The 22128-nt window shown below is 42.3% G+C and overlaps 1 protein-coding gene across 7 annotated transcripts in view; it reads left to right on the top strand.

Moving 5' to 3' along the window:
- The window catches only part of dntt (deoxynucleotidyltransferase, terminal), a 100385-nt gene that overhangs the window by 37269 nt on the left and 40988 nt on the right, over positions 1-22128 (top strand). For all 7 annotated transcript variants that reach the window (XM_076050104.1, XM_076050099.1, XM_076050098.1 and 4 more), the window contains exons 7-8: positions 1796-1928; positions 13552-13654. In XM_076050104.1, coding sequence (XP_075906219.1) covers positions 1796-1928; positions 13552-13654 — 236 coding nt within the window. The remainder of the gene's footprint in view (positions 1-1795; positions 1929-13551; positions 13655-22128) is intronic.

Genomic DNA, 22128 nt, shown 5'->3' with positions numbered 1-22128 from the left:
AATGAATAAACCTTTACGTTTACGTCTTGCTCCGTAAGGAAGGGCGTGCGCAAATCACTGCCTGGACGCAGAGTTTTGAGGCTCTCCTCTCTGAGAGTCTCCTCTCTGAGAGTCTCCTGACTGCAGCTGCCCGACTGCCGCGTGCGGCTTGAGTTGTGACTGCCTGTGACTACTTTGGGACGGGGCAGGTGCTTGCGGCAGCACCCGCTGCTCTTTGAAAACAGGAACGGTTGAGGAACGAGACATGCTTTCATGTCTCCAAAATACCAGAAAAGTCTCCAATAAAACCAGAAAAAGTCGTTGTCACTCGTCGCTTTTGACAAAAAAATTTGTCATGGGGAGTTGGAAAGTGGCCAGATTTAGCGAGAAAGACGCCAAGTTGGCAACACTGTAGCTAGGCAGCTGCTGTGTTTCATGAGCAGCTTCCGGTCAAGTGTTGTTTGAGCATGAGTCCATGACTCTATCACTGATTCATCTAGGAATTCATTGATAATTCAAATCGATTTATGTGACAGCTGGACTGCCCGACCTCTCCGATTCAATAAACACCTTAAACTGCATCAGTGGTTGTCGTGCATTTGAGTCCACCAACACCTGACAACAGCTGCCGATGCAGCCGTATTCCTCACTTCCCGAACCGGATATTCGGCCCCATCAGTTTATTGTTTTACAATCCCAGAGGATTTCAACAAAATGTTGCACATTACTGCTATTCATTCAGGTATTTTGATAATGTTCGCCTTCTGGGGATTGTTCAATCAATTAGTCAGTCAGTCAGTCAGTCAGTCAGTCAATCAATCTCTTACATGATCTAATTGGTTAAGCGGCTTTTGCAAAATAATTTATTTTTATCATTGAAAACAAAATGTGTCTGTATCCATTACCTCCATCATCACATTTATTTCAAACTTTTTCACGCGTAAAAATGGTTAAAAATACTCATTTATTTTAAGTCAAGAAAATTAATTTCTTATGTATATGAAGCGAGCAAGCAACACCGCTACACATTAAAAGAAATTTGAAACGAAAATTGAAAGTATCCTAGAATGTAGATTCTATTTGCCTTGGTTGTTGACAGCATGGACGGGAATATTACCGAGCATCCACACTGCCTAACAAAACTGAAACTACAGCATCTCTCCCTTTGTTTGCCTTCTTCTATTACTTATCATGCTGCTGGTTAACGTTGCACTGGGCGAGGTAGTTATTCAAAGCGTTGAATTACAGCGCTCCGCACGTACTCATTCAATTTGAACTCCCGTCTCCCGTAATGCATCACAGTGACAGACGTCTCCATCAGACTGGTCATAATCGATCATTTGGCAAACTCCGAAGCCTCACTCAGTCTCATGCAGTGAGATAATGTGAGGCTTTGACATGAAAAATCTGCTTGGACCCCAACTTCCCCTCGGTAACCTGTGAATCCGAAAGGGGCGGTGATGTTCTTTTTTTTCCACCTCTTTTTTCTGATTGCAGCTGAGAAAAATCTGATGTGGAGAGTTAAAAAAAAAAAAAAAAGATGAGACAATGCAAAGCCAAGATGCATCAAATCAATAAAGAATAAAACAGACTGTCAATCCATCAGCTGTGATGTAGCCGGGCATCTCCAGCGGGCCCCCCCCCCGTACCCCCTTGTGTCTGCAGCGGGACAATGCACGGCCAGCAGATCACATTTTACCTTTACTTTTAATTCGCCCTGACTCTTCGCCCCCACTCCCCCACTCCCCACCGGAGCAAATTGCTATGATTGATGGCAGGCCAGCAGACTAAGAGTCACATGCTCCTCTCCCCGTAGGTTTCCTGCACCACGGAGACATCTCCAGAGCTGTCAGCCGAGCAGAGGCCCAGGCCCTGACAGACCTCATTGACGGAGCTGTCCACACCATCGCGCCACGCGCTGCCGTCGCACTGACGGGGGGATTTCGCAGGTATCTACTCATTCTTTCTTTTTAGCGCTTTACAGTGTCTATTCAAAACTAAACAAAACAGTTTTTCATTCTTTCAAATGATTTTTTCCACCCCACGGGAATGCAAAGATATTGGACTCTTGGGAGCTTTGTCTCCTGCTTTCATTTTTATCACTGTCGCAGACGGTGAGTCGCAGCTTGTGGGGGATTGTTGCTGGTGGTGTTTCAATACAGCTCGCAGTCGACGGAAATTAGCTGAGCCCGCAACACGGGCATGCTTGGATCTGCTTTGTTCCTCATCAAAAAATAAAAAATAAGAATAAAAATAAGTCTAGAGTCCACAGGTCAGTCCCAAAATAATAAATAATCATACATTTTTTTGAGAAGGTGCTGAAATGCATTATGTTGCCAGCCATTGCACAGCAGGTGTTTTTGCAAGTATTTGCTCGCACAGTTGGCACCTCCTCTTTTTTTTTTTTTTTTTTTTTAATGCACATTGCTTTGTGTAGCAAGTAAGGAGCACTCTGCTTTGCGCTCTTGTAGAAATTCAGCCATAAACAGTAGCGCGCACGCGGTAAATAATTCAAAAGCAGTCTGGTAGTGGGGACAGGTGCTTGCCTCGCAGCAGGGGTGACAGAGCTGCCACAGCCTGGCTGATGGTCTTTAATAGTGGCAGGCAACACACATTGCTTGCAGCCAAGGAGATCCCTCAATCTTCTCGGAACCTTTGAAAAAAAAGAAAAGTTAAGTTAAAAAAAAAAAGTTTTATGGCAAAACAAAGTAAGTTTTGCTAAAACGTTGTTACGCTGGGGGGTTCTAAATCGCAAAGGAAGCTGATAAACACATTCACAGCTATGTCATGGGGAAGTTCACCCTGAGAAGTATACAAATAAATTCCAAGAGAACGTGACACTTTGGTTCGTTAATACCTCAGGGCAAGGGACCCTTGCAGTGAAATAAGTTTTAATCCACCCAAAAAAAGACACAATAAATCACACCAAACAGACTATGAAACGGTTGCGCACCAAGTTGATGATGAAGCTGATGGCCAGACCAATAACTATCAAATGGCCTGATTAAAGGAGAGTGGAGGACAGAGCTGGTGTAACAAAGACAAAAAAAGGGAAGGGCTCCACTGATCACTTGTCAGCTGTGCCGCTGCATACAAACAGAAAGGAGACAGTTAAGAAATCACTGCTGCTGGACAACTAGGCAGCTACCAGGTGCCTTCAGCAACAACTTTCCAACACGGAACAAAACCTTAAATACTGTACATGCACCAAACACAGAAGCTGTTGCACAAAAGCCACATTTTAACAGAAACAAAACAAAGGCAAACAAACCACAAAGGATTGAACATTCAATTCAAACAAGGTGAAAATAATAATTTCTTCCCAAAAACTGAGCAAGAAGATAAAGAAGGCAATCAAATGGAAAACTGATAAATAAAATGACAAAAATGAATGAATATTGCACAGCGGGCTGTGCTGCGGTAGGAAGGCAAAGAAAGGAAAGTTGAAAGCAGTTGCGGCAGAAACCCAACAGCCACGGTGAGACAGCCTCGTAAGTGACCCTGCTCCCCAGCAGGTGTTTGGAATGGGGAACAATTAAGTCACCATCATTGTAAAGCCCAACATCATCCAAGTCACAGCTTACTGGTGTGTCCTGCTCACATCTGATGGTGGATTTTTATTTTGCCACGGAATGGAAATCACATTTGAGTTGAAATTGTAATTGCGTGAGGTGGGATGCCAGTGTTTTGTCAACTCGAAGGGTCGCGTTACTCTTTGTAAGGCACATTAAAAAGTGAGATATTTTAAAGGTGACTTCTAGAGTGTCAATAGGGGGTACAAGATAATAAATGTATAAAAATTCATTAATGAATTTCAAAGGTTCAATTTTAGTCGACATTAAAGTCAAAGGCAAGGAAATTTCCAATGCAGTTCTTCATCCATGTGAGATTTTCTTTCTCAGATGTGCAAATGTAAAAATGAGAAATGTAGAAACGAGAATAATCTTAAAATGAAAAGATCATTGATTTCCTTTTGGACATTAAGACGTCAGTAATGAGGAGCCTCTCATTATTCTGGCACGATACAGCGTAAAAACAACTTCAACAAGTCGCTGCATGAAACCAAGAAACAAAGCGACTTAAACATCCTCATGTAACCAGCAGCAAGAAAATAGTGTGCGTTGTATTTATTCTTATATTATTGTGCAATAATATGTCACTGGTAAGGACCACGCACCTAGAAAAGACCATGCCACTTTACAAGGGGTTAAACCAACCTTGAATCAGAGGCGTTGTATCTCAGTTGGAACGCCTAGGAAATCTCTATCAGCGTGCATGAGGCTCATTAGAAAACATTGACATGGAAACCGGATTTTCTTAAATCCTAGCTGCACGAACCTAAGCAAATATAGTATGTTTGCCTGCCAGTTGATTTCAAATTGTAAATGCTGCAGCTGTTCAACTTTCAATGCAATTCTTCTTTCAGAACCGCAGCAACAGGCCTTTGTGTGCATTCAGTTTGCCTCAAGATTCAATTGTTGACATGTCGAACACAAATTTACACTATCATCCAAACTTTTCTTTTATAAATACAAACAAAGCACACCATTTACAAAGGCACTTATAGGCAATTATTAAAAATTATATGCGGAGTTTGCAAACAAGCATAAAAGTGCCTGAAAACACGTTTGTGCATAAGAAACGCAGTGTGTGGGGACTGGTAAGGTGAGGTAACTCAGTTGATTTATGCTATATCCTCAACCTTTCCTGTGACAGAAATTCTCATATGTCACAACAAAACATTGGATATGTTTAATCTTCCAAAGGATTCAAGACAAGTAGGATGATATGTGATTATGTTAAAAAAAAAAAACCAAGAGGTTCCTCCAGGAGGGGGAGAGAACACGGAGAAGATGAGAAAAGTGATTAGGGCATCATGGATATTTAGCATCAGGAATGAAAGGTAGGAATGATGAGAGATTTATGGGGCTGAGGTCTGCTGCAGCGCTTAAAGGCTCCTGTGAGAGAGCCTTAATGGCTTCGAGCGCACGCGTTCACTTCCTCTCGTATTTGGCGCAAGCTCGGGGAGCGTAATGTGGGACCTAATTGGAATCACGCGGAGCTATAATTGAAGAATGATGACTTGTACATTATCAGTCCATCAGTAAGTAATTTACCTTTATCTCGTCGAGAAGCACTTTCTCCAGACATGGTTAAGAAACACAGCCGGAGGCGCTTTAAGGCCTATTATGGCAAAGCAGCTTGTGTGCCGTCTGAGTTGCCGGCAGCAGCAGCAGCAGCAGCAGCAGCAGCAGCAGCAGCAGCAGCAGCAGCAAGCAAGCAAGCAGCAGTGCTAATAACCCTGCTAATTCGCATCAGACTGACATATTTAAGTGTTCCCTCCTAAAGTCCTGTCAAAACTTGATTTAATTACCTGCAATTAGCAGTGGGACGCGGGGTCTCTCATTGGATTCATCTTTTGCAGCTAATAGCCCTTGTCAAACCTGGAACCCCCCCCCGCACCTCCCTTCAAATAGATACACTCAGCACTGGAAAAAAACAAAACAAAAAAACAAACAAACAAAAAAAAAACTAGCTGCTCCCCAAAGGTTTCGAGATAAGCACGCCGCGGGCCGGCAAAACCAAGCAGTCGCGCGTCACATTGAGAAAAGAAAAAAAAAAAAAAAAACGGTGTGAAAAGGATTTGCCGACGCTGGCATCATTGAAAGGACAGCTGTGGAAGGTGGGTGACAAGTCTTGGAGACGCGTTCATGAGGGGTGGCGGCAGCGGCGGGATTAAAAATAGATGGGGGTCTGAAAATGCAGCTTTCACCGGCAGTGCGAGTGAGAGGCTCACACGGCGCTGTGTTTATTTCGCCGTGAAGCTGGAGTGAGACCCCACCGCGGGTCTTTTACTCCAGATCAGAAAAACGGTGCCTGCTCCCAAATCCTCTGAATCCCATTACATTGTCCCCCCCCCCACCTCCAGAGAGCAACGACAACATCCGAGATATACAAGTCTTATCGGCTTATTTTGGAGAGAAGGTGTGAGAATTATTATATATGTATATGTGTGTGTGTGTATATATACATATATATATGTATATATATATATGAACGTATATATATATATATATATATATACATATATGTATATATATATATATTCATTTTTTTGAACGTATATATATATATATTTTTTTTTTTATGGTAGTACTAGTAATCATTACTATATAATGTTACAGTTATGCCCATCTGTTATCTTTGTTGGGCTTGAGTTTATAATTATTTTTTTTACCCTGTGCATCTTTTGTTTTGTTAGTAGTAATTCTCATTGCTCCAACACGAATAAACATGCTGCATTTGCAGAAAGCAAATATTTGCCTACTCCCATGTTGATGTGATTATTAAAAAATATGGAAAAATATCAGTTTACGGTAGATTTAGAGCAGATAAAAAAAATATGCGATTAATTTGCGATTAATCGTGAGTTAACTATGGAAAACCATGCGATTAATCGGATAAATTTTTTTAATCGATTGACAACTCTAATATATATGTATATATATATATATATATATATATATATATATATATATATATATATATATGTATATATATTTATATATGTATATATACATACATATACGTGTTCCCAATCTTTGCTTGCTTCTCTTCCTGGGTAACTCGTCACCCATTATCTGAAACGCAAAGGATAAAGGGAACAATGAAAACCTACTCAAGCAATACCATTACCATTACCATTACCATTGCGCAACCCATTCACAACAACTGCATTCTGGCTGCGTAGCATGCATAGAGTAGGCTGCACTTTATTGATTGTTGTGTAAAAATATGTTCAATTAAATTTTTTTAATCCAATTTCAACATTCAGCTTATTTCTAATGTCATTTGGTAAACAAAGCAGTTCAAACAATGTGAACCATATACTTTTTTGAAACCCAATTTTAATGGGGGGGCCCGGTCGTGTAGCCCCGCCCCTGAGCCCCGCTCTGACTTGTTCTGCCACTGCCTGCATGTTAAGATATTATTATAGTATTAATATAAAAATATTAATACTAAGATATTAAGTAACAGTCAGGAGGATGGGGACCCTCCTTCCCCCGAATATTGACGGGTATTTTGCACACTGATTGTTAGGTTGCAAGTGGAACACAAGGCCGTGAGCCCCGCCCGTTTTTTCGTCTTCCTGGCCGGCCCTGCTTTTAAGATGAACTCCGTGTCCAGCAGATGAATGCGTTCCATGGAATTTTCCAACAACAGTGACACTTTCTACATGTCTATTATTTATACATGTCACCCGGCCATCCACACAAATTCGTAAATAACCATGCATATTTCACAGGCTTTGTGCAGGAAGGATGAATAATTGAACATTTTTTCTCACGCAATAAAATAGGTAAGAAAAGGGAAAAATCCACTACACCGTCTTCAGTATCTTTTTCGTGCGAAAGTTACCACTGAGCAGGAAGTAGTGTTTTCATGGGTATTAGAGAAACCCCCAAAGCATTGGGAAACAAAAGAAGGCAACGTAGAATATGCCTGACATGCTGTTTAATTTTTGCTGACACAAACTTATGCTGGTATGAAACAAAAGGTGAGTTTTAAAAGTGTTGTGCATGCAGTGTTAGCTTAAATAGCCATCACAATTGTTGCCAATCCCCCACGCCCGCAAACACATAACTTTGATAAACCTTTATTTTGTAAGTCCGAGAGAAGAAGTATTGTAAATTGGTTAGTTGGTGATTTTCCTCCTGTCTCACACCTTCTTATAGTATTCAGAGCACACATTTATGCAATACAGTCAAGTGAGTTTTGCTAGCACAGCAGAGGCTAGCAAGGACATTCATTTAACAAACTGAATGTGCTGCCAAAGATGGGAGTACTGGGGAAAGGCCTCCAGTTAGGCCTACTTGAGCATTCTGTATATAGTAGCCCATTTAGCAGTCAAATCTGGTTCAAAACTCATGCTCCATAGAATGTTTTTTATTTGTCAAGGCCTGCATGAACAAAAAAAAAACAAACAGAAAACGGCAACATTAGGCCCTGTTTGCACTTGGTCATTTCATGCGTTTTTCGTATTCAGATCGGCAAAAAACGCATGAAGTGACCAAGTGCAAACAGTCCAAATCCGTTTTGTCATCCGAATACCAAAACCACCTCGACCGCCTACTCCACTCACCTCTCCCGTGTACGTACTTGGTCGGCGCCCCACCTCCCGGCGTCGTCATTATAAAGTTACAAACAAGAAGCCAAAACAAATCATTTTTGTTAGACTCGTTTATTAGCATGCTAATAAATTTCACTCCGCATTAGCGTGTTTTGTCAGTGGAGCAGCGGTCGCAGTTTCCCACATATGACATTAAATGTGCGACGTTGCATCCGAAAATTTGCCAGCCACTGTTGATCCGAAAATAAAGTTGTCACCAGTCGTTACTCCTCGTTCGGATCCATACGAGCTGCAGTAGAATTCAAACCAGTGACTTGATATAGTCCGCAAACAGGAAGTTGATTCTTATTCAACTTCCTGTTTGCGGACTATATCAACGACTATATCGTTTTTAACGACTATATCAGTCGTTAAAAACGGAATTGACGCATGTTGCATTTGCCTAGGTTCGGCAGGGGGGGGTGTAATGTGCTAACAAACGGCACGCTCGAGACGCATGTTAATGCTACGTGCGAACAGATGCTTCGAGATCCGTTCTCGTGATCCAATTCCCCAAAACAGTGCAAACAGGGCCTTAGTTTTATCATGGCCCGCGGAGTGGTATTGGCTCCTGGCTGTTTGAATTAGCTCTAGTGCCCTTTGAAGATTTCCCGCAAGCCCTAATCAGCATGTCTTTACTCCTTTAATGTTCCTGTTACATGCTGCCGTTACACATTGTGTGATAGCAAAATTGCCAACTTTGGGTTCTCGCTTCACCATTCATGTCTAAAGAGAGCATAATTTGTTACTCTTTGGTTTGTAGTACAATTAAACCACGATATAAGCTGCCTTTACCTTTTTCAGCTTTGGCACTGAGTTTGTCCTGACCATATAGGCAGAGCCACCAACTTTTCCAAAAACCTTGGCGTGAGATTTGGTGGAGCCAACCAAGGTTTTGCCGCAAACACGACAGTAACATATAGGACACAGAATGTCTCATTCTGTGCAGATTTAATCATGCCATATAACACTCAGAAATGACAAAAATGTAAATTAAAAGGTAGGAAAATAGTTCTTTAAAGTGCATCAGAAACGAAGTAGCAACAACAAGGGTCAACAAGTCTAAGTCTCAGCAGAGCAAAAAAAAAAAAAAAAAAAAAAAAATAGAGTTTAACACAAGAGACCAAGAAACAAATATGAATATCAGGTATGTGGACATGGGTTAGGGCAGCAGGGGCAAAATAGAATGCAGATGTCTCCCGAATCAGGTCGCAGGTAATCAAGATTTGTGTGCCTGGTTGTATTGCCCTGTTGCCTTTTTTTAAGTCCTTAATGTTCGCCTCACAGGGCTCCCTCTTAAAGCAGGGCTTGAGGCCTGCCATTTCAATTTGTCATTATGGAGGAAAGCGGTCCATCGAGGGCCAAGCTGTTTCTCGTCTTCGTCTTGTTGAGACCAACCACCGAAAAAACCCGCTCAACGTCAGCATTAGAGTGGGGCAGCATATTTGGGCAGATATATATATTTTTTTAATAAGTAAGAATACAGTGCAACAGGGAAGCAACCATGAAGCTGTGCTTTAAAATTATATAAATATTTGATAAGAGGCTGGAAACCACACTGTGTCTGTCCTGAAATGCATTGGGTTGTGCGCACACCTTGCCACATCTGCAATCTCCCGCATTCAAGATCAAAATCAGGGAGCGTTAACTGAGGACATGTCGCCAAAGACGGGGGCTGTCCTCTAAAATCGAAGATGTCTGGTCACCCTGGCCAGCTCGGAGGGAAAAGTGAAGCTGGTAGCTGGCTGCTATGGCATTATAATTTCAGTTAGCCTAATGAACGTAAATCTTGTTCACGAAACGCTCGAAATACCTCTCACAATAGCTTTCACACGAGGAATCACCAAATGTTATTCAAAGCTCAAGGGCATAAATCCTCCAAATCCCCCGAATGGAGGAAATCAACCACTGACGCTCGGCGCGAGACCTTGGTGTTAGCGGGTTTAGACGTCAGAGGGTGGAATGCTCGCATCATATGCTTTGCGGGAGCTCATCGCGTAGATGTACTGGCTCAACCAGTGTACCCCTCACGGTCCCGCTGCAGGCATAACTTATCGATCGCGAGTGGCTTTCCTCAGGCTCAATAGGTGGATCATAGATACACTCTCAGCTGTCAGATTTTAGCTTTGATATGTACTTCAACGTGAGAAACCGGAGGTGTGGCGTGAGAGCTTGTGAAGCAAATCAAATGCGTGAGTCTCAGGGTCAATGCGTGAGAGCTGGCAGCTCTGATACAGATGCCTTAAGTGAAATTCTCTTAAGGACCTGATTTGTGAGTTATGTAAAATGTTTTCCAGTGCTATAATTTTTCACCCGCTGCATCAGTTCTCAGGGAGGAACTGGGTCCTCTCTTGGGAAATACACACACTTCCTTTTTCACATCGAGACATTAAAACGCTGGAACAACCAAAGGACCGTCAGCGCCTCTCTAATGCTATACCCTCCAATGGCATGTCCAGTTGATTGGATGACAGCTGCAGGACACATTTGTTCAGTTTAGGACGCCGATAGCGAGCCAACAAGCCAAACTTCTTTTGAAATAGTTGACAATTTATTCACATTTCTCTTATGTGTATAATATACAGTATATGATTTGATTTTTTTCCTGATTTTTATTTTATTTTTTTAAGGTTTTGATCTTTCATGACCCACAAAGTGTGGCTGTGTGCGTGCTTGAACCATAAATAGTTAAGGGTCAAGTAATGAGGCCAGCATAACCAGATCACATTTGTTATTTCAGGGGTGAATTGCTTCATATTTGGTGTGTGCATGTGTGTGTGTGTGTGTGTGTGTGTGTGACTGATTGAAACTCCTGCTTCTGAAGTTGTCTGAGTGAGCTGCCCTGCTGTGTTGTTTAATCTTTCTTGCAGTCTGCCTGCTTTCTCTCAGCATGCTGCGAAAAGAAGCGGTGCAACTGTGGGTGGTGGTCAGTCTGAACACAACACTTACACTTTGGAGCGATTATCAATTTATCAGGGCTTGTTCCCATTTGTCCCCCCCCTCCCCCACACCTCTTCTTTGGAATTATCCTTTGCAATTGATGATTAAAAAACTTGGAAAACTGTTCTTCTTTGCTTAAATTCTATGCAAACACACACAGACATGTGCAGAACAACACACAGTACAGCCAGGGGGTGTGAGAAATGGCATTGTAATTGTGCCGTTGAGTGCGGATGCATATGCCAGTCCGGCCCATCATGTCCCAAATTCGGGAACTGGCTGTTTGGGCTCCAGTTGTCACTGTAATTCATTTGGGTGGCCTTGTTTACACCAGTTGGATAAGCACAATTCCGCAGTTACTGACAGAGTGTGTTGTGACATTTTAAACGAGCCAATCCGATGAAATTGATATAGACTGCGTGCATCAGGGCGGATGCTTGTTCCCTTCACAAGAGACACATTCACATCATTGTCACGAAATGCTTGATTTAAAGGCCAGTCTGTCATTTCCCCCAGATGCAGTGGTGGAACAAGTCAGAGCTGGGCCCGGGGGCGGGGCTATACACGACCGGACCCCCCACCGCATCATAACTTAAAACAGGGTTTCAAAAAAGTATATGGTTCACATAGTTTGAACTGCTTTATTACCGATATACATTAAAAATACGCTGAATTTTTAAATTGTATTTGAATCTTTTAATTTAACATACTTTTACACAAATCAATAAAGTGCAGGATGGGTGGCTTTTACAAAGGAAATAAATAAATAAAGCAAATACGAATTAAAATAAAGTACAACTCAGGACACTGATGTTCCTTGTGCTACTAAAAGTTACTTTTTAAAGTCCTTTACGGGTCCCGTTTGTTCATAAAATAAAAACCCTAACTAAAATTTAACTGTAAAACAGTCCTCCTTCTCATTGCCACGTCCATCTCCCATGAACATCTCTCTCCCACCAACAGTCACCAGTTCAACACAGTTTTCTTTTTATCTGTGTGGAACAGTAGACCTAGGTTATCTCTTTTTTCACTTACTTCTTACTTCCTTTTTCAGGTGTATTTCTTTCTCATTTCTTGTGGGACTTAGTAGTTGTTTGACATTCAGAATATTGCAGCGAAACTCCGAACAGGACTACGGATAAGAGCTCACTCCTCATAAGCGACAGGAGCCTCGGCCATTTTTGTTTGCTGCTGAAACGAACAAGCAATCTCGATTCATAGCCCGCTCTATGCAAGCTACGCAGTCAGGACACAGTTGTTGTGACTGCGTTGCACAATGGTGCTGCTTGCAGCTACGTAGATTACAGTTTTGAACGCAAACTTCTATGGAAATGAACTTGAGTTTGCGTCAAAAACAAAGTTACATTCAAGACGACTCAGAAATACGGGACAAACTCCGTATTTCTATGTTAATATTGTCCGTCAGATGGACTCGGTTGAGGGACGGCTGGTGATGTCATTTTTGCCTGGTATGCCATAAATGGGGGAAAAGTTAGGAGGAAGATTCCAAGGGCCCGAGCCTGATAGGGGCCCCAAAACAACAGGTTACCGGGGCCCTCAATGGTAGGTGACTGTCCACCTCCTTATCTGCATGGAGCTGTTCGGTCCCGTCAACAGCACCGCGTTTGTGTTGCACTAGCTACCACGAACGTCAGTGGCGTGAGGCAGCAGGCCCCGCCTCCTGGCGGAGTCTGCTGCCTCTGAGACGGTCCCTACTGGGTCCCAGGCCCGGGGGCAACTGTCTCCTAACCCCACCCCCCCGACACTCTGCCAGTGCCCAGATGTCTCAGACTGCTGTGTCATTTCCAGTAGGGTCCACAGCTCACACTGTGCCCATACGACAATCTCATGTAGCATTAAGCTATTTCAATTGTAACCTATTACAGACGGCCTGCTCATATTGCCTTGATTGTTGGACAGTCTATTTCACGCAATCTGTCCGACGCACCTCATGCGAAAGCGTGACTGAAAAGACAGTCGGTTCTTTGCTTGAAATGACCTGTCACATAGGATGATCCTAAAAGTATGTTTTGTCGCTGATGCAGAGTGCTGAGTGCAGACAGACGATTAATGCACCTTTTTGTGTGGAGATCCAGCATGCTCGCGTGGGCGCTGTGCCAGACACTTTATTATCTGCTTCAGCTTGATTGTCACTCGATAATCACTTGTAATGCCAAGACTCGCCCACTTCCCTGCTGATAAAGAAGGAGACAGCTTCAGCTCCCCTCAGCCCCCAGGCCGATTTACCCTGATAAATGTTAAATTGTCACAAACAGACTCTCAAAGCGTTTAAAACTTAATCATACTTAATCGCTTTGAGTATTGAAAAATGCACACCCCCTTATTAAAGCCTGTCCTTTTTAAAAAAGCCCCAGTTGCCACCTTCGCTTTTCATCAAATAAGAAATGTGGCTGAAAATAAATCTTGTCATTATTTGTAAAGAAATTGTTATGTATTCCTAGGGGGAAGGAGTTTGGGCACGATGTAGATTTCATCGTGACAACCCCTGAACTGGGAAAGGAGGAGAACCTCCTTCCAAGCATCATCTCTAGACTTTCACACCAAGTAAGTGTCTTTTTTTCTTCCTTTTTGATTTAATGAGGCTGTAGTTCAAAACTGAAAGTAATAGTGCTTTTCCTAGGATTGCTGTGAATTACAGTCATACATTCATTTGACTTCACATTGTTAATCAAATAATTAGGAGAGCAGGGGAAAGTGGTTTTAGGCTCAGGTGGCAACTGTGAAGATAAAAGCATCAGGATTTTCAGACTTTCATTTAAAATATTTTAATTTCACGCAAATGGATAGAGAGGTTAAACTTTTCTCATTTTTGTCGTTATTGCATTGTAGTGACAACTGTGTGTGTGTGGCTGAATATTACTGCTGTTTTTAGCTTTAATTGTTTATACGTTCTATCACATTTGTTTTATTTTTGTAAAGTGTCCTGGAGTGTCTAGAAAAGGGCTTATAAATAAAATGTATTATTATTATTGTAGGTGGCAAAATAATTCACATTTTGTACTTAAGTAAAAAAGCAAAATTTTGCTTTAAATACTTAAACACTTACTTAAATACTTAAACACGTAAAAGTAAAAATACAAACCCTTGACTCAGGTTCTGGAATGTAAGCAAAAAGAAAAACATGATTTTTTTTTTTGTCATTAATGAAACATCAATTTTGCAAAAAGGAAAATTGTGATCAGTAATAGTTATGACCAGTGAGCCATTATTGAATGTTACACTTTTAATATATTTGATATTTATATTATAATCACAAACATAGGGAGTAAAAGTAAAAAGTCGTCAGAAAAATAAATACTCAAGTAAAGTACAGATACTTAAAAAAATCCACTAAGGGGGCGTTCTCATAGCCTCGCCTCGCCTCGCCACGGTGCGGTTGTAGAGGTTGTGGCCGCTTCACGGTTGTAGGGAGTGCCGTTTTGGTACCTCAAGCGCTCAGGATCCAAGAGAGACGAGGCGAGTTTAGGTGATGTAGCGATGAGCAGGGCGCTGGATTGGCTCAGTGTCCTCGTCGATTTTCCCTGTCGGAGCGGACATCGACGCCAACTCCTTCGACACGGAACTTCCGTGTTCGAGAGTGTGTTCAACCATATTCACGAAAACGAGGAGCGGCAAATGGCGAAGCGCTCGGAATAAATCGAGCGCGTTAAGTTAGGGAATACGAGGAGTCTTGAGGCGAGAGGACGTGGCTCTTCGCCGCAAGGAAGCCTCGAACACAGCGGCATTTAACAAAGTCGTCCTTGGCTCGCTATTTTCTGTTGTATCTGTCTTGTGTTTACTTTTGGTGAAAATATAAAGATTGAACTACGAACACCTTTGCTCTCCCAGAAAACGAAACAAGAAATTATAAATGTTGCCTGCATAAATGATCAACTGTGACTTCAGTGAGGAAAACTGTTCTTTCTTTAACAGAATTTGTGTATGAAAGCAGGTATGAAACAACTTCTACTTTGTCCATCGCTGCGCTGTCGTGTATCGCACAGAAATAATGCCGTCGAAAACATCTTTACCGCGTCGACTCCGCCCAAAAGTTGAGGACAGGTGGCCAGAAGATACCAGGCAAAAGCTAAAGAATCGCTCATGGAATCAGGATCAAACGCAGAAAAAGACTGAGGAAAGTTGCAGCTGGAACTCTTGACGCTCTGGTGAAGAATTGACATGAGGAAGGGGACAGAGGCAACGGAGACGATCCCTTTGGGGGTCAAGGCAGGGGTTGGAGTCGTCAGGGGTTGGCGTCGGAAGGTCCGCCGGCAGGGAGTCAGGACCAGGCGTCAGGCGGACCACCGGCAGGGAGCGAGGGGCAGACGTCAGGCGGACTGCCGGCAGGGACTCAGGGCTGGCGTCATATGGACCGCTGGCAGAGAGCAAGGGGCAGGCGTCATATGGACCGCTGGCAGAGAGCGAGGGGCAGGCGTCATATGGACCGCTGGCAGAGAGCGAGGGGCAGGCGTCGGACGGACCTCCGACTTGGAATTAGGAACAGGCATCGGCCGGGCCGCTACTGGGAACCAGGAACAGGTGTCGGCCGGGCCGCCGACTGGGAATGAGGGGCAGGCGTCGGCCGGGTTGCCGACGGGGAGCTGCTGGCTGGCGTCTGCGGCCGGAATGCCGACGGGGAGCCTCTGGCTGGCGTCAGCTGGGCCGCCGACTTGGAACTGCTGGCTGGTGGAAAGAAGCGCCGGCTTTGCCGTGACTGTGACTGCCGATAGGCCAACTGGACACTCCTTGGACCACCTAGTGCCAGGCGTGTGCCATAAAATGGGTTTTGAGTAGCCAGTGCTGGGGGAGGAACCTTCCTGGCCTCGTACAGGGAGGCCTGCCTGGAAAGGTACTGCAACAGAGTCATTGGCTTTCTCAGCTTGGCAGTTCCATTATCTGCTGGGTATGCTGGCAAGGACTATTGACACACTGGGGCAGGGGAGCACAGGGCAGGGCTGAAAATGAGACACAGGTGACAGACATCAAGAAATGAACGCAGGAAGCAAAACTAAAGTCACTGATGAGAAAACAAACAGACTTCAAAATAAAACAGGAAAACAGCTGACATTTTCTTGAGCTAGACAGTGAGTTTGTTTGTCCTTATGTGGCCCGCGCAGTCACCACATCTCAATCCAACTGAGAGGAGAAGATTGTTGGTTTGATGGATTTGCAGCAGCCAAATGGGCTGCGCTGTCAGTATGGAGGAAAAAAGTCATGATGGAATGTTTCCAGCAGCCTTTTGAATGTATGCCATGTATTATTAAGCGGGCACAGTTATCCATTGACCTAGTCCATGATTGTTTTAAAAAGTATTTTTAACATCTGCCTGCTTCCAGCGCAAAACATCTTTAGCATTTAGAGTTTAATATTTAAAATTGTATACAGTCCCATCTATGGCCGTCATATTGTTTCATCTCATCCGCAGACTTAAGTATTTGATTAGATTAGATTAGAAATTTATTGTCATTGTACAAAATACAACGGAATTCAGTGCACTGACATACTGGATCATAAAACAAGGCAGCATAATAAATAAAAGTCATTAAAAGACACTACAATACACAACAATAAATAGAAAACATCCTCTAGTATTCCATTCATAAGGTGCAAGAGGTGCGAGAGTGCGGGTACAGGGTGATAAAGTGCAGTATTGCATGAGATATTTGTTGTGTGGTGCAGCTGTCAGTGATGTGTCTTCAGATCAGAGTTGAGGATGGTAATGGCTTTGGGATAGAAACTGTTCATGAATCTCGTGGTGCGTGTTCTGATGGACCTGTAACGTTTTCCGGAGGGTAACAGTTCAAATAGATGGTTGGCAGGATGAAACGAGTCTTTGAGGATGTGGTGTGTTTTATGCAAGCATCTGGAGTTGTAGATAGTGTCCAAGGTAGGTAGCTGTTGATTAATGATGTTCTGGGCAGTTTTTATAGTCCTTTGCAGTGCCTTTCTGTCTGCAGCAAAACTGCTACCATACCAGGACAGGATTGCCATAGGTGAGGATGTTTTCAATGTAGCAACGGTAGAAGGGGGGTACAGGTGATGTTGTGAGAGGTCGATTTTCCTGTGTCCGCAGAAAGTATAGCCGCTGCTGTGCTTTCTTAACTATTGCTGTGGTGTTTATTGTCCAAGATAAGTCCTCTGATATGTGTATTCCCAGGAATTTGAAGCTGGACACCCTCTCCACCCTCTCCCCGTTGATGAGTAGTGGTGTGTGTGTGTGTTCTGTTTCTTCCTGTAGTCAATTATCAGTTCTTTCATTTTTTTTTTAAATGTTGAGGCTCAGGTTGTTCTCTGCGCACCACTCTGTCAGCCTCTGAACCTTCTCTCTGTAGGCAGACTCATTGCCATTGGTGATTAGTCCCACCATGGTTGTGTCATCTGCAAATTTCACTATGTTGTTGGTAGTGTGAGATGGAGTGCAGTCGTGTGTGTACAGAGAGTAGAGGAAAGGACTCAGCACACAGCCCTGTGGGGCTCCTGTGCTGAGTGTCAGAGTGGTAGAGAGATGCTGGCCCATTCTGACTGCTTGTGGTCTGTGTGTTAAAAAGTCCTTCACCCAAAGGCAGAGGTTGGGCTGTATCCCCAGGTTGGACATCTTTGCGACATCACTTCCGGGGCAGAGCGGGGGACGGCGGAACCAGTCCGAGAGTGTGCCGGAGCTTGGCCATGAAAGGAGCTCCGGAACGCAATTACGTCATTGCGTGCCCAGTGTTGAAAAAATCTCCGTGAACAGAGCGTTTAGAACCATGCCCAACAACTTGCAGGGCTCACGTCCAAACGCATGAACCTCATTATTTGACCCATTTTCGATCGTTTGACGATAGGGTTCAACATTGTAACAGTTTTCAAAGCTCAGAAAAGTGGAAAAGCATCATAGGTGCCCTTTAATGAGGTGACAGATTCACAGCGTCTTTGAATATATTGTGATGGGTTGCATCTAGAGAGAAAAAAAAGAACAGGGCGCCTACATTTGTGGTGTGAAGGTAGTCTGAGCAGAAGCTGGATCATAATAGAATAGTAGGCAGGAGAGCTAAGAGTGAAAACACGGGTGTGGTTGTGGGAGGGAGAGATAGAGTGCAAACTAAAGCCAATGCTCGGGTGTGGAGGGGGGTACAGAGAACTGAAAGAAAATATGCGTGTCAGAGATGAAACAGACTTTGAAACAGAAAGGCTGTGATTACGAGCACGTAATGGTTTAATTATTGGCTTTCGTTAAATGACAAGAGTTATTTGCTGCTAATGTTGCAGTTGTGTGACAAATCAGCACTCCCCAAACGTGTCCCCGCAAACTGAGCGCGTGTAAACACATTCGCCTCTTTGTTGTCAACAAAAGCCTTATATCGGTGCTGCCCAAAACGGCAGTGCAAAAATACCAGTTATGACGTCTTTCACATTTCAACTAGGGAGTAATGACAACAGAATGAGCACTACCTTGTTTGAGCACAGAGAGAGGAAGACTGCTAGTGTAGAAACTCATTTAGAGTTCCTGGAACTCTAAATGAGTTCTAGGTGATGTGAAAATGACTCACCTCGCTTAACCTCACCTCACATTTGGAACTTTGGAATTATACCTTGGTTGTTGAAAGCTCCCACCAAGTCCTTTCAGCGTGGTCTAGTGTCCAGTAGGTCTCTGGGCCACTTCAAAGGACTGAAGCAACGAAAGGTTCTACATCTGTCATTTTTCTTGGATGGGAAACGCGTAGACACGTTTGTGACAACATTCAGCCCTCTCCCATCTGATAATAGTTAAACAGACTGTGAGTGGTCAGCTTTGCTCTTTAAATTCAGCGGTTGCCCTTTCACCTGCTTGTATTTCCAGTCCGACCTTTTCTCTTTCCTTGCGCTTGTCATGGAAATATTAAAAACCACCACAGATAGACTTGCGTTGAATTTCTCCAAATTTAAAAAAAAAAAAAAAAAGTTTTTTTTTGGGGGGGGGGTCAAAGGTCAGAGAAAACAATTCAATATTATTCTCCTCGCGAGCGGCAACATTTGGACAGTGGTGAGCAATGTCTCTGCGCTGCAGGAATACTCTGGGTCAGGAGGTGCAGCCTGTGTGGGTTTACAAATGTGTTATTGGCTAATTTCCAGTCAGTGCTCTTGACACCTAAGCTGGCTCCCCACTGCTCTACAGAGGAGGCGGGGTCAGAAGTGGAGGACCTATTATGTTATTGTGTTATTATCTATTTTGCTTTACATTTCAATGTATTAGTGGCAAATGGCGCCTTCAGAAAAGATTCAATGATACATTTTTTGGACACACTTCTAATTTTACTTCACCCCAATTAGAGAGATTTTTGTCTGTGTGTTTCAAAAGGTTTTGCTGCATGCTGTGGTTCCCTTAACTGCACATCTTCCATCTCGTTTTTATGTTTTTGTCTTACTTAAAAAAAAATCAAAAAAACTATTCATGGCATAAGTGAGCTGACCTCTGAATGTTTATGTACGAATGGATTTGTAATGCGCCTGTGATGTGTCTGCACTGACACTTTTAACCGTGAACAAAGTTTGTAATGGAAAAATACATTTTACTGAATTGAATTGAATCAGAAGCAAACAAACAAATGGAAATGATTTTGTCATTTACTGTCAATAAGACAAAATAAGAAACTTCAATTCTTGCAATTCTTTTTGTACTCTGGATATGCAAGGAACGTCATCTTGTTGAAACACCCAATTCTGAGCTGGAAGGAACAGTGCATGTGCAGCATGTGGGTAAAAGTTGGTGACTTTACTAAAATAAACTGAGACTTGAGGCCGATTCCACCACTGACCAATAGCTCACTGGTTGTGAGCGATAGTTATACAGTACAAAAGTTTAGTCATGTACATAGAACAGAGTGCTTCATATCATCAAAATATATTGGCAATTTAACAATTAGTATTAGAGCAACACGGATGAACAAAAAACACGCAATGAGGCACACTGTACATATTTTGATTTCATGCAATATTGCTCTACAGTTTTCTCAGTTTTCTACTCATTTTGTGCTGCAGACATTTGGAATTGAAAGAAGATTGCAAAACATGTCAATTAGAAAGCAGTTGTGCTTACTGCAAAGGAGCAATCAGACTGTGTCAAATAGACTGTGATCACACACACTTAGACACATGAACACACAACATGCAACAGTCATTTGTGAAGTCAATAACAGTGCTGTTTCCCCACTTCATTTTGGTAATGGCTTATGTCTTGGACTAAAACCTTCCCTTATCTTACAAATTACTTCTGTCTGCGCTGAGTGCTAGAACCCCTTTGTTAGATAATGAAAGTGTGATTTATACAGGCTTTGAAGATGATGTGCAAGTAGTTGCAGTAATTTCACCCATTTGCAATTTTTCTTCTTTTCCTTTTTTTTGTTTACTTTTCCGACCTTGCTGTCTGTGTCAGTAATTGTGTCAATCCAACCTGTGTCAGTAATTGTGTCAATCCAACCAGGAGAGCTGTAGATCAATCAGTAAATCAATCAATCAATTTTATTTGAATAGCACCTTACAACATCCAAACCGTGCACAAGGTGCTTTCCAGAGTAAAACATAATAAAAGCAATACTAGTGAAACATAGTTCAAACACAAAATTGCCACAAATGCGCAATTATAAAACAAGAATAAAATGTACAATTAGTGAAACATAATTAAAACACAAATGGGAAAACCACCCTTCATGAACAGCAGAGACACTTATCTGATATTTGTCATGTAACCTTGGGCACTCAAATAAATCATTATTGCTTGATTGCTTGGTCTTTCTTCATTCTTACCATTTGCATTTCCTGCAAAACAAAATTAGAATTTAGAATTAGAATTACAAAATGAAATTGTTTGAAAAGCTATGTGGGGTTTTCATTTTCTTTGTTTGTTGCACCAAAATGTCCATCTAAAACCCCATGCCTACCATCCAACAATAATTGTATACTAAAGCCATAAAAATAAGCACAAACCAAAAAGCCATCAGACAGCAGATTAAAAAGACATGAAAACCACATGAAAACTGTAAAACACCTACAATTCTGCCAAGACATTAAAATGCTGCACAAACTCAAAAAAAGCTCCTGTACAACTTTCTAGTCCGCCATCCTGAACATTTATTGTAAGCTAGTTATAAACGGTTTGTTTAGAAGTACAAGGTGAACATTTTCTGGAATTTTGTGGTTGTAGCATAGCTTGTTGGGGCAGAGGCCAATGAGAGGCGGGGCTCGAATGTGTGCAAGGGCAGAAGACCCATTGTTTGTCAAATGTTTATCATTATTATTGTTATCCGGGACTGAGACTCAGGTAAGTAATCATAATAATAACAATAATAAAAAAATAAATAAATAAATAAATAATAATAATAATAATAATAATAATAATAATAATAATAATGATGAGAGCAGGCCTTCGCTAACACGTCTTTCGACCCAATTTTGACCCCTTCAACCTTATTCTATTTTGATGAAATTTGGCAAGCAGGTCAGGACCAGTGAAAAACTTTTTCTGATGCAAAGATTAAAGCTCTAGGTGCTCCATAGCACCAGGCAAGAAAAAACATTACCCAAACTAGAATAATTCTCGTGGACAGTATGAACGTCATAGAGACATGGGACCAAAACCCACGCGTGCATGTGACCCTCACCTACATTTAAAGCTCAAATCAGGCCAAGTCTCTATCTTCGACAGAAAAGACACAATTTGAGTTTGTTTGCCGAAATGTGCAATACAACAAAAAAAAAAATCAACCAAATTTTAAATATCTTCTCCTTAAAACCGCAAATGTTGGGGACATGAAAATTTAGTATAACATAGCCAAGACTGTGAAGATCAAATATCGTAAAGAAAATGACAGAGATCCCCTTAATTTGTTTTTAGTGAATATTTCCGTATGGGGTACAAACACAAGTGACATCATTCTTGTGCGTCTTTCAACCTCATTTTGACCCCCTTCACATACTCCAAATTCAGCGAAAATTGGCATATACACTGTAAAAAAAAAAATCTTGTTGAGAACAATACTGTAAAAATCACATTGAACTGTAAACATATTTACGGAGTCATAGTA

The sequence above is a fragment of the Nelusetta ayraudi genome, unplaced genomic scaffold (assembly GCF_046127955.1).
Source record: "Nelusetta ayraudi isolate G7.1 ecotype Tasmania unplaced genomic scaffold, CSIRO-AGI_Nayr_v1 ptg000122l, whole genome shotgun sequence".
Lineage (NCBI taxonomy): Eukaryota > Metazoa > Chordata > Actinopteri > Tetraodontiformes > Monacanthidae > Nelusetta > Nelusetta ayraudi.
Note: the sequence above shows the minus strand (reverse complement) of the source record. Positions and strands in the feature narration are given on the sequence as shown.